Below are 13,244 nucleotides of genomic sequence, written 5' to 3'. Positions count from 1 at the left end.
GATCGGTAAACCAGGCTTCCATGCTCAGTCGGTCAGTTGTGTCTGACTCTTTGCAACCAACCCCATGGACTGCCAGGCTCCTCTGTCCATTGAATTTTCCAGGCAAGAATACTGGAATGGGTTGCTGTTTCTTCCTCCAGGAGATCTTCCCCACCCAGGGATCAAACCCCTATATTGGCAGACAGATTCTTTACTACTGCGCCACCTGGGAAGTCCTAAACCAGACTTACCTCTTGTCTTTCTGAAAACTTTAGAGTTTTAATTTCAGGGTTTAGAGTTATATCTTGGTAGAACTTATTACCAGAATCTTATTTTATCCTGAAAACTGGAATAGGTCTGTGAATTCATTTGCTAGAGAGGATGCTATTCTGAGAGAAGCACTCCTCAATGATGGAATTTTTCACTGTGAGAGATTTACTCCTATAGGTTTCTTTTGTCTTCCGCACTGCCTTTCCGGCCATCAGTACTAGTGTGGAATGTGGTCCTCTTCCTTTTACTTTATTTGACTTGAGTCAGATTCCAGATGCCTTATAGATCAAAAGATCCCCAAAGAAAATCATTTTACTTGATGGGATACAGTTAGTAATTCTAAGGCTTTAATAATCCGATTTTGAGACACTTTACAGTTTTGAAGTTCTTCACATTTTTATTGTTGGCTTGTTCTTTTCTTATATTAAAAAAATAAGTATTATAGCTAGAGTCATATTAATGATTCTAATGGAATAAGAAAATCCTGTTGGTTGCCAGCTTCTTTCATTTTATGATTTTATTGAGTCAGATTTCTAAAATTATGACATTCAAATTTAAATATACCTCTCAATACATGATTCAGTGCTCTTCTTTATTGCTCTTTCTTTCAGGAGTTTTTTGTGGAGCCGTTTAATCGAAAAGCACGCCAGGAGAACTTGAGGTATAATAACATGATGAAACAACTTAGCAGTCAGCAGTTAGCCACTCTGAGACGCTGGAAGGCAGTCAAGCTTTATCTTACATGTGAAAGGGGACCTTGGGCTAAAAGGTAGGATTAGCTGTTGTTCATTAAATGCCCTCTGCTTTAGAACTCTGATCTAGAACTTCATGAACCTCTCCCCTGACCTCTCCAATCCAGTTTTTACAAGAGTGCTTTTAACTAATTTGCTTGTCTTTTATGAATTATGGGTTTGGTGAGTGTAGAGCTTGGTGTTTATGTGTTTTTCGCTGTGGAGTTGTTTCCTTTACTCTTACCCTTTAACATAGAATTTGTTTTGACTCCATTTACTTCTGTCTTCCTGACGCGACCTCTTTGAGCTAGGGTTAGTGATGCTATGTGTTTGAATATGTTACTATTTCTTTACTTGATCAGTCACTTCTGTTTTGCTGAATTATGTTACACACACACATATTTTTAACAGCCCTTTTTTATTCTAGTAAAGTACACTTAATAGAAAATTTGCTCTTTTAACTGCTTTAAAGTGTATAATTTAGTGAGAGTAAGTACATTTCTAATGTTGTGTAATCAGCTTGAGATGAGAGCACTGTCCAACTTGAGAACCTTTTCATCACCTGAAAAAGAAACCCTGGAACTGGTAATAGATACTGCCTATTAACTCTTGCCCTGATCCCTGGTAACTGCTGGTCTGCTTTCTGTCTCTATGGATTTACCTATTCTGGGTATTTCATATAAGTGAAATCAGACAGTAGGCGGCCTTTTGTGCCACTTCTTTCACTTAGCATAGTGTTTTCACTCTGTTGTAGCATGTGTTAGTACTTTCTTTCCTTTTTATGACTGAATAATATTCCATTGTATGAAATGGGTGATGGCTATTTGGGTTGATTTCTTTGTGGCTGTTGTGAATAGTGGACTTCCCAGTGGCTCAGTGGTAAAGAATCTGCCTGCCAGTGCAGGAGCCACTGCGGATACAGGTTCGATCCCTGGGTTGGGAAGATCCCCTGAAGGAGAAAATGGCAACCCACTGCAATATTCTTGCCAGGATAATCCCGTGGACCGAGAACCTGGTGGACTCTAGTCTATGGGGTTGCAAAGAGTTGGACACGACTGAGCATGTACACATTGTAAATAGTATTGATGTAAACATTTGTGACCAAGTATATGCTTCAACACCTGTGTCTAGTTTTCTTGGTCATATACCTGCAGGCAGCATTGCTATGGTAATTCTGTATTTAACTTGCTGAAGAATTGCATAATAGTTTTTCATAGCAGCTGCCCCATTCCTATCAGCAGTGCTTGAAGGTTCCAGTTTCTCTGCAACCTTACTATAATACATGTCTTAAAAAAAAATTTTTTTTTTATTATGGTCATCTATTGGTTATACAGTGGTATTTTATGATTTTGTTGCATTTCCCTAATGACTAATGACATTGGTATCTTTTCTTATACTTGTTCACCATCTGTCTAACATCTGTATATGTTCTTTAGAGAAATGTATAAGGCCTTTCTTTTTTTTTCTTGTCCATTTTTAACTTGGATTGTTTGACTTTTTGTGGTTGAATTATAAGAGTTCCTTTTATTTTCTTGATAATAGGCCTTTATTGGATATATTGTCTATAAATACATAGGTTGTCTTTTCACTTTCCTGATAAGTGGCCTTTGGTGCAAAAAGACTTGAAGTTTAAGTCAAGTTTATCTGTTTCTTTTTTTGCTTATGTTATTGATATCATATTTAAGAAACCATTTTCAAATCCAAAGTAATGAAGATTTACTCCTATGTTTCCCCTGAGAGCTTTAACTCATATTTAGATCTTTGATCCATTTGCAATTATATTATCTTTATTTGTAGTAAAATTATTATTTTATTTTGAAAACTGTATTTGGAATAAACATATACATAGCTAGTTAAGAAATTCCTTGTAACAGTGAAAGAGTAAAATATATCAAGCTATAAGTCTGAAGATTTCTGTTCAAATCTTATTTCTGATGTCTGTAAACTCCATGGCATCTTATGCAAGTAATTTAGCCTGTCTTAGATTCCTTAGGTATAAACTGTTGATACGCATACTAACATTGGTTTGTTTCCTCAGGATTATTTGGGTCAAATGAGATACGAATGTGAATGCTTTTATAAAATGATGTCAAAGAAACGTAAAATACATGTTATTTTTTTACTCTGTTTCAGTCAACTGATCTTTTGTAATTTTAAGCTAAAATAATTTTATTTGTTTACTTATGAATATTCATAGGAAACAAAATCCAATTCACTGGAAACTAGCTAATGTAGAAAATTATTCCCGCATGAGACTTAAATTGGTACCAAATTATAATTTCAAAACCCATGAAGAAGCTAGCGCTTTGAGAGATAATCTAGGTGAGTTCCAATGGCTGTTAAATTATCTGTTGAAGATAATGAGAGTGGTGGTAGGGGGTGGTAATTGTTTTTATTAATTGTTTGAAAATTGTTTGTTCTTGAGAGAGGGTGATATTTTATAATTGATATTTATATCTATGTTGCCTTTGTCAAATCTTAGTCAAATCTAAAATGGCTTCCTGTTTCAGTTGATTGCAGGTCTTCAAAGAAAAATATAAACTCATAAAATTATACAGCAGTTGGTGTGAAATGTGTTGTCTCTGTATCCATTATGGTATAGTAAAATACAGTACCTGAGCCTTTTGCCTCCTAAAACTGAGGCTAATCTTACATATATTTCGAATTCTTAGCAACTCTTTAGGTCTTTCTTTTATGACCTATTCTTCTTATAGAACTCCAGACATTTTAGTATCTAGATGGGTCAGTGCCTTTTTTCTAGAAAAAAAAAGTGTTTAAAAACATGTAGCCTAGCAGTATATCAAAACAGATTTTAAAGAGTGTCTATAATTCTTTAGGAAGCCCTTCCTTTATAACCATCTGACTTGACAAATCCTTTTATTTTTGAAGAAGGGTCTCTGAAATATCCCAAAGTATTAAGAGTCATGTGTATACTAAATTGTAGTTACTTTACCAAAGCTAGTTGTGCATCTTGTGTTTAATGACTAAGTTATAGATAAAATGAGTACCAATTTTTTAATCTTATTTTTAAAAAATTGCCATAATAAATTGGCCTGTACAGTAAGTGCCATAAAAAGAAGAGAACTATCATGCCTGCCATTTCGAATCTTACATTCTGAAATAAATGAGACTCAGTAATTTTCCTTAATGTAAAATAATGGCCTTTTCTCTGATACAAACACTAACTTTAAGAATCTCTTATATATAGGAATGGTCACTTGCATACAAGTTTGTCCTCCCTGTTTGTGTCCTTGAGACTATTATGCTTTTCTACCTCTTGAAATTTTATACTTGTCCCTCAGAAAACATCTTTTGGTGAATGACTTCAATTTAGTAACATTTAAGGAATAGTATTCTCTATTTTTTTTCTTTTCTGTCAGGAAATATCACTCCAGGAAATTCCTTGTCCCTTTCCTCTCCTTCTTCATCCCTCTTAACACATGTACATAGATATAATTTTATGTTTCTTCTTCTTGGTCACAGTTGTTTTAAGTTCAGGAAGACCAGTGTCCTTTCTCTTTTTCCATTTCTTTCTCTCTTTACCTAGTTTTCAAAATTATCCCAGGTATAATGGTGATAATAAAAGAAATCATACATTTCAAAGTGAAATTGGTAATAGTAGAAAACCAGTGGTATCAGTCTTTAAAACTTATAAAGTTCCCTGAAGCTTACTTCAGAAATAACTGCAGAGTGTTTTACCTACTCCGTATGTTTGTCTATAAGTATTTTCATCAATATCATTCTATTTATATCAGATTATCTAGACTTGTGTGTGATCAAAACAGATTTATAAAGGAAAATTGCAACTGTACATTAGGTTAATTCAGTTTATGTGTCAGAGCAAGAATACCGTTTGAGAAATTGAGCGTTTTTGTTGTCTTTACAATGTTTTGTTATTTAGCATGAATTATTTTTATTTTCTAAATATGCAATGTCTATATTCATAGTTAAACATATGAACTTTTTCCAGTCCTATCTATAAATTATGCATATATTTTCATTACTACTTTTATGCCACTCAGATAATTGAGAGGTAAATGTACAGTAAGGATAGCTACTATTTATTTTATGTATAATGTGATGTATCTCCATTTCACAGTTACAGAAACATAGGTTCAGAGGGGTCATGTGGTTAATAAGTGGAATTTGAATTTAGGTTTACCACTTCACAACCCATGTTCTTTCCATTGCACTAGCCAGCCTTCTTACATAATGCATAGTTCATTACATTTGTGGCATATATGTGTATCAGAGTTATCTATTCCATGTATTCCAGAAAGGAACATTTCAGAATGGCCTAAGTATTATCTTTCAGTTAACAATAATTTTTCACATTCTTTCTTAATATTTCTATAGTACAAATACACAGTAAGGATAATGCTATTGAATTAATGTAGTAAGAATAACACTTACTTATTGGCATGCTTTAGAAGTAAATATGGTTAAAGAGATTATTTGGCCTATTTCTGAAACATAAATAATACCATCATTAAAAACAAATACCAAAAGAAAAAAAAAAAAACAAATACCATTTTAAAAACATTTATTCCATTTGTTATATGTATAATAATTTTTAAAAAATCAGTTAAGCAGCATAGATAACTCTAAATCATGTATAACAGCTTTTCTGTAGTAAATCACTTTTTTATCTTAGAAAATTTCAAGCACCTTCTTATAATACACATTAACAGTCAGAAATTACAGAAGGACTCTGATATGATTTTTCTAGTTTGTGTTTAACAGATATATTATGTTTAAACAGGTATCCAACACTCACAGCCTTCCAGTGATTCATTGCTTCTGGAAGTGGTGAAACAAGTAAAAGTTAGTGATATGGAGGAGGATAAATTGGATCTTCCTGAAGAGGAAATAACAGCCAGAGTAAATATGTATGTATCAGTACTTGAGAGAATTTGAGATTACTTTATTCTGAGAAATGGGATTGTAAAATTGTGGGAAATAGTTGCTTGAAATTGTAATACTATACATTTCCAGGATCCAATAGTTAATACTATATCAACTGTTAGGAGTCTATCAGTGTCAACTGAAATCATTGAAGGCTTCTTAGAACTGGGTTAATTTGGAGCTGGACCTTGAGATTAGAAAATATTTTGAGCTGAATGATAATAAAAACATTACCAAATTTATAGGATGACAGTGAGGTTTTAGATGATAAGTACAGCACAAAATATAAGCTCTTAAGCAAAAGGAAGAAATTACAAAGATAAAAGCAGAAATCCATGAAAGAGAAAATCAAACAAGAAAAATAAAAAGTAAAAAAAAGCTGGTCATTAAAAATCAGATAAGTGAACAATAAACCTCTAGTTAGACTATTTAGGAGGGAAAGACAGCATAAATTACCAGTATCAGGAATGAAAGAGGAGAAAACATTACAGATATTAAAATGATTAAAAAGAAATACATTAAAATAATTAAAAGAAAATGACAACTTTATGCCAATAAATTTGACAATTTAAATGAAATGGACAAATATAACTTATCAGACCTCTACCTGGAAAAAATATATACCCTGAATAGCCTTAGATATATTTAAAATTTTTGAATTTGTAGTTTAAAAACTTCCCCTGTGCTTTTGTTGCTCAGTTGTATCCAACTCTTTGTGACCCCGTGGACTGTAGCCCACCAGGCTCCTCTGTCCATGGGTATTCTGAAGGCAAGGATACTGGAGTGGGTTGCCATGCCCACATCCAGGAGATCTTCCCAATCCAGGCATCAAACCAGGTTTCCCGCATTGCAGGCAGATTCTTTCCCATCTGAACCACCAGGGAACCCCAAAAACTTCCCCTGAGCAAATGCAAAACATTTTCATTTCTCATGTCTGCTTTGTTTTATTACCATAATATTAAACCTTTATATAGTTTAAGCCCAACAGCACAGCTTATGCTGTTAGTGTTTTATGCACTTGTCTTAAAATCAGTTGAGAAGAAAAAACTATGTAATTATGTTTTCCTTTATTTTCCTTTATATTTGCCTGCATAATTACCTATCTATATACTTTATTTCCTTGGGTACATTCATATTACCATCTGGTGCATTTCCTTTAAGCCTGAAGCACTCTCTTCAGTATTTCTTATAAAGAAGATCTGTAAGCCACACATTATCTTAGTCTTTTGTCACCTGTGGAGATTTTTGTCTTCATTTTTGACTGCTTTTTTAAAAACAGATATATTTTTTGAAAATTGAGATTCACTTAGTATAAAATTAACCATTTTAAAGTGTACAGTTCAGTGGCTTTTTAGTCTATTCACAGAGTCGTGCAGTGTCACCACTATCTAGTCCAAGAACATTTCCATCACTCCAAAAGCAGATCTTATACTTTTCAGTAATCGGTCCCAATTTTCCTTCCCTGCATCCTCCAGCAATGGCTTATTGGCTTTCTTCCAGTATGGATTTGCCTGTGTTCAACATTTCATGTATTTCATATAATATGTTGCCTTTCGGTATAGGTGACTCAGGCGGTAAAGAATTTTCCTGCAATGCAGAAGACTCTGATTCAGTCACTGGGATGGAAAGATCCCCTGGAGAAGGGAATGGCTACCCACTCCAGTATTCTTACCTGGAGAATTCCGTGGACAGAGGAGCCTGGCAGGCTACAGACCATGGGGTCACAAAGAGTCAGACACAACTGAGCGACTAACATTTTTACTTTTTTTTCCATAGTATTTCCAGGGTTTAATCCAGGTCATTACATCTAACAATATTTAATTTGTTTTCTTGGCTAAATAGTATTCCATTATATTAATATATTATTTTTGTTTATCTGTTCATCAGTTGATGGACATTTCTGTAGTTTCTATTTTTTTGATGATTATGAATAATACTGCTTTGAATATTCATGTATACATTTTTGGGTCAACTTATATTTTCAGTTATCTTGAGTATAAAAAAAAAAACTTGTATTTGTTGATCATGTGCTAATTCTATGTTTAACCTTTTGAGGAATTATGAAGCAGTTTTCACAATGCCATTTTACATTTCAGCAATGTATGAAAGTTCTAATTTTCATATTAGATTCTTCAATCCATTCAAGCATCTGTTATTCTCTTTTTTTTTAAGTCTAAATTACTTTATATATTATTTTTGGCTGTTCGGTATCTTTGTTACTGCACAGGCTTTTTTGCAGTTGCACTGTGTAGGGGCTGTTTTCTAGTTGTGGTGCACAGGCTTCTCTCTGCAGTGGCTGCTTTCATTGCAGAGCATGGCTGTGGAGCTCGAGAGCTTCAGTACTTGTGGCATGTGGATGCAGTTGCAGTTCCCAGGCCCCATACCACAGGCTCAGTAGTTGTGGCACATGGGCTTAATGCCCTGCAGCATGTGGGGTCTTCCCGGATCAGGAATTGAACACGTGTCTTCTGCATTTGCAGGCAGACTCTTTACCACTGAGCCACCAGGGAAGCCCTCTCTGTCATTTTTGTAAAATTTATTATATCATTCTTGAAGGTGGTGGGCTTCCCTGGTAGCTCAGATGGTAAAGTGTCTGCTTGCAATGCGGGAGACACGGCTTTGATCTCTAAGAAGATCCCCTGGAGGAGGAAATGGCAACCCACTCCAGTATTCTTGCCTGGGAAATCCCATGGACAGAGGAGCCTAACAGGCTACAGTCCATGGGGTCTCAAAGAGTTGGACATGACTGAGCAACTTCACTTTCAGAAGGTGGTATCTAGTGGTTTTAATCTGCATTTCCCTAGCTGAGCATCTTTTCATATGTTTGTTGGCCATTTGTATGTCTTTTTTGGAGAAATCTTTATGAAGATCTTTTTTGCACTTTTTAATTGAGTTGTCTTTTTGTTACTGAGTTGTAAGTGTTTTTTATATATTTTAGCAACAAGTTCTTTATTAAATATAGGATTTACAAAAATGTTCTTCTATTAAATTGGGTTTTTCACTTTTTTGTTGGTATTTTTAATTTTGATGAATTTCCTTTTATCTATTTTTTTCCTAAGAGTTTTTTTTTTTTTTTTTTATTGATCACTCGAGGTCTTTTCAATCTGTCCATAGCATTTTTTTTTCATGTCTCATATCCTTTATTTATTTATTTTTTTCCCAATTATTTTCATTAGTTGGAGGCTAATTACTTTACAGTATTGTCGTGGTTTTTGCCATACACTGACATGAATCAGCCATGGATTTAAATGTGTTCCCCATCCTGAACCCCCCTACCACCTCTCTCCCCATCCCATCCCTCTGGGTCATCCCAGTGCACCAGCCCTGAGCACTTGTCTCATGCATCCAACCTGGACTGGCGATCTGTTTCACACTTGATAATATACATGTTTTGATGCTGTTCTCTCAGATCATCCCACCCTCGCCTTCTCCCATAGACCCCAAAAGTCTGTTCTATATATGTGTGTCTCTTTTTCTGTCTTGCATATAGGGTTATTGTTACCATCTTTCTAAATTCCATATATATGCATTAGTATACTGTATTGGTGTTTTTCTTTCTGGCTTACTTCACTCTGTATAGTGGGCTCCAGTTTCATCCACCTCATTAGAACTGATTCAAATGAATAAGAGTTTTATAGTTTATCTCTTATGTTAGGTCTTTGATGCATTTTGTGTTAATTTTTGTATGTGGTATGATGTAGAGATCTGTATTAATTCTTTTGCATGTGACTCTAGTTGTCTGAGCACTGTTGCTTTCTCTTTGATGGGTAGTTTTGCTGGTTATAGAATGCTCGGTTGACAATTTATATACTGTATTGTGATGCTTTAAAGTTATTCTTTTTGTCCTTAGCTTTTATCACCTTGACCTTCTGTCCATGTATGGATATCTTCGTGTTTATCCTGCTTGGAGTTCACTGAGCTTCTTGGAGGTGTAGATTAAATTCTTTCATATTTGAGAAATTGCTACCATTATTTTTTCAAATATATCTTGACCTTTTTCTCTATTCTCTCCTTCTGGGTCTGCCTTTGCACTTAGATTGTTTTGCATGATAGAACCCTCTGAGGTTCTTTCATTCTGCTTAATTCTTTTTTTCATTCTGTTCTTCAGGTTGGACAATTTCTTTCTGATCTATCTTCAAGAGCTCTGCTTCTTTCTCTTGCAAGTTCAGACATGCTGTTGAGTCTTTCTGGTGAATTTATCATTTAGTTATTATATTTTTCAATTTCAGAATTTCTCATTTCGTTCCTTTTTATAAATATGTGTATAATTGCTGTCTCTTTATTATAATCTCTCTATGACTAGACCTTTTTGCCATAATACACTTTGGTTCTTTAAACATATTTTTCTTTAGTTCTTTTCATGTATTTTATTTTATTTTTTTTTAGTTCTTTTCATGTATTTTATGATAGCTGCCTTCTTGTCTTTGTCTACTAAGTTGAACTTATGAGGTCTTCCCAGAAATAGTTTCTTTTTACTTCTTTTAAGTTCATGGTCCATAGTTTCCTGTTTCTTGCTATGTCTCATAATCTTTGTGAAACCCATACATTAAAAAAAAAATTATATCCACTTTGGATTCTGATCTCCTCCCTTGTTTTTGGTTGTTGTTATTGTATTTTTGTTTGTCTAATGACTTTGGTAGATTAAGTCTGTGGAGTCTGTTTTACCTGTAGTGAATGCCATTGATGTCTGTACTTACTGGGTTTTTGTTTTGTTTTATTTTTAAAGTTCTGCTTGTTGGGGGTTGCCTCTGGATCAGCATAGCTTAGTGGTCAGACAGTAATTAGTTTGTGCTTGTGTTAAACCCCTTGATCAGTAATACTGCCACTCTTTGCCACTGGATCTGTAAGTGGTTTAGGGAATTCATTCAAATTTGGTGATTCCCACATCCGCCCTGACTTTTACTATGATTGTAAAGCTTCACATTCAGCCAAGAATGAGGAGCTAAGTCTCAAGTTTAATAATTTATTCTGAGCATCACTTTGTTTAGGTTATAAGCAAAATATGGCAAATATTTCTTCAGAACTTATTTTAGTATTACAAACAGATCAGTTTCAATAATATCTTTTGGTGGCATAAGCAGGTTCTTTTGTTCATATAATTTTAATAATTTAAAAATATTTCCTTGATTATTTTTAGCAAACTGAGTAGACTTGGTTGAATAGGGAGCTCTTTGATTTGGGTAGATTTTTTTAGTCATCCTTTTAATGGGGTTTTATTTTCTTTCTTCAATGACTAGTAAATTCAGTGGATGTCAGTCTCATTCATTTTCAAATGAAAAGCCAGAACTCTTTCATAGAATATAAATAAGCAACAGACTGTCTACTGCCTTAGGTCACTTATTTCTTAATTTCATCACTGTGAAGTTTAGAATTTCACTATTTAGGAAAACATTCTTAATTTTTTCTGAGCTTAGCTTTAAGGATTGCAGTATTACCTGTTAGGTTGGTGAAATATGCAGTGGACTGTTTTTTTGTAGAAAATTCAAGTACCCTTTCTTGGATAGTGATTTCACAGAAATGAGATTTGAATTTGAATATGATGTTCTTTTCCATTTATCCAGAATACACTGTTGGATCTTTTATGTTTGTTTTCCCCCTTCAGTGATGAGAAAGAAGAACAGAATCAAAAAGAAAAATTGGTGTTAGCAGAAGACTGTGAACTCATTACAATCATTGATGTAATTCCTGGCAGATTAGAAATCACTACTCAACACATTTACTTCTATGATGGCAGCACTGAAAAAGAAGATGGTGAGGAGTTCTGGGGGAATAATTTCTGTTGTTCAATAGTTAAGTATCCAGTTTATCAATCATTAATGAGAAGAAAGCAATAAGATGGGCCTGTAAAATTGTAGTCCGTCATGTAAAGGGAGAGATGGAAAGTCAGTATGGGATTAAATTCATTATTCAACAGTGTACTGAGGGGAATGCTGCTTTTTTATTATCAATGTTTTTTAAAAGGTTTGCCTAGTGGGGTTTGCTATAAATTTAAGTTATAAACACAATATTTAATTTATATGTACTCTTGTTCCTATAGGTTTCTCATCTAATCCTTCATCTGAAAATAAAAAGATATTTAAATCTAAGCTGCTAACATAAAGAGAAAAGGGAAAATGTTTCTAAGATACAATATTCAGAGTTATTTTCTATTCCAATGGAAAGGAAGTAGAAAAAGCTATAGAATTTTAAAATAGTTTTATAAGAAATAGTTGAAACATGCAATGCCTTTAACAGATGGTTTTTATCATATAGAGATTGAATTCTTTTTCCCTAAACGCTATTCTTGTCAGGAAAAGGAGATATTTTCTGCATAGCATAAGTAACTTTATGTGGTCCACAGTCACAAGATTTTTTTCTGTTTTCAGGAGTAGGCTTTGATTTCAAGTGGCCTCACTCTCAAGTTCGAGAGATTCACCTACGACGATACAACTTAAGGAGGTCAGCCCTTGAGATTTTTCATGTTGACCAATCCAACTACTTTCTCAATTTCAAAAAAGAGGTATGTAAAAGGCTACCTTTCTCCTAGACTGTTAGCTTGAAATAATTTTCCAACTAGTAAGCTGTAATGAAACTTTACACTCTGTTCTTCCACTGAGTCAGAATATTAGAGAAAAAAGATACATACTTTGGGATTAAGCAACATATGAATTTTTGTTGGGATTTATGTTTGAGTGTTTGGAGGATATTTTATATATAGGTAGATAAAGAAGTCAGTAGAGTTTTGTATGTCAGCAAATAGATGTCTTACAGTATCCAATTGTGAAATAATATGGTATATATATGATATAATTGAGTTTATGAAATTAGTTTGGATTGAATTCAACAATAATGGAGTAATCAGAAAAAAAAAATAATGGAGCATGTAGTTCTAGGAATAGCGTAAATTCTTAAATAGTATAAGCAGTTAAGAGATTGCCACTAAATTCAGGTTCCCTGGACCCAAAACCATTCCACCACTAGCACTATAACCTTTGGCACATTACTTGCTCTCAACCTTCCTTCCCTTTGGCATATACTTGAAGCCAGACTTGCATCACAGTTTGAGAGCTTTCTTTTACCTTGCCTAGCTTTCTCTCCATTTTCTCTCTCTGGTATCTCTCCTAGTAAAATCCTCCATGTTCAATTCTGTCTTAGCATTTGCTTCTCAGATTACCTGGATTCAATTCAGTTCAGTTCAATCGCTCAGTCATGTCTGACTCTTTGCAACCCCATGGACTGCAGCATGCCAGTCCTCCCTGTCTATCACCAACTTTCGGAGTTTACTCAAACTCATATCCATTAAGTCAGTGATGCCATCCAACCATCTCATCCTCTGTCGTCCCCTTCTCCTCCTGCCTTCATTTTTTCCCAGCATCAGGG

At 34.2% G+C, this 13,244-nt stretch overlaps 1 protein-coding gene across 7 annotated transcripts in view; it reads left to right on the top strand.

Moving 5' to 3' along the window:
- NBEAL1 (neurobeachin like 1) overlaps window positions 1-13,244 on the top strand; it is a 166,285-nt gene that overhangs the window by 105,756 nt on the left and 47,285 nt on the right. For all 7 annotated transcript variants that reach the window (XM_061148972.1, XM_061148970.1, XM_061148969.1 and 4 more), the window contains 5 exons: window positions 861-1,018; window positions 3,178-3,302; window positions 5,743-5,869; window positions 11,488-11,636; window positions 12,251-12,384. In XM_061148972.1, coding sequence (XP_061004955.1) covers window positions 861-1,018; window positions 3,178-3,302; window positions 5,743-5,869; window positions 11,488-11,636; window positions 12,251-12,384 — 693 coding nt within the window. The remainder of the gene's footprint in view (window positions 1-860; window positions 1,019-3,177; window positions 3,303-5,742; window positions 5,870-11,487; window positions 11,637-12,250; window positions 12,385-13,244) is intronic.

The sequence above is a fragment of the Dama dama genome, chromosome 8, assembly GCF_033118175.1.
Source record: "Dama dama isolate Ldn47 chromosome 8, ASM3311817v1, whole genome shotgun sequence".
NCBI lineage: Eukaryota > Metazoa > Chordata > Mammalia > Artiodactyla > Cervidae > Dama > Dama dama.
Note: the sequence above shows the minus strand (reverse complement) of the source record. Positions and strands in the feature narration are given on the sequence as shown.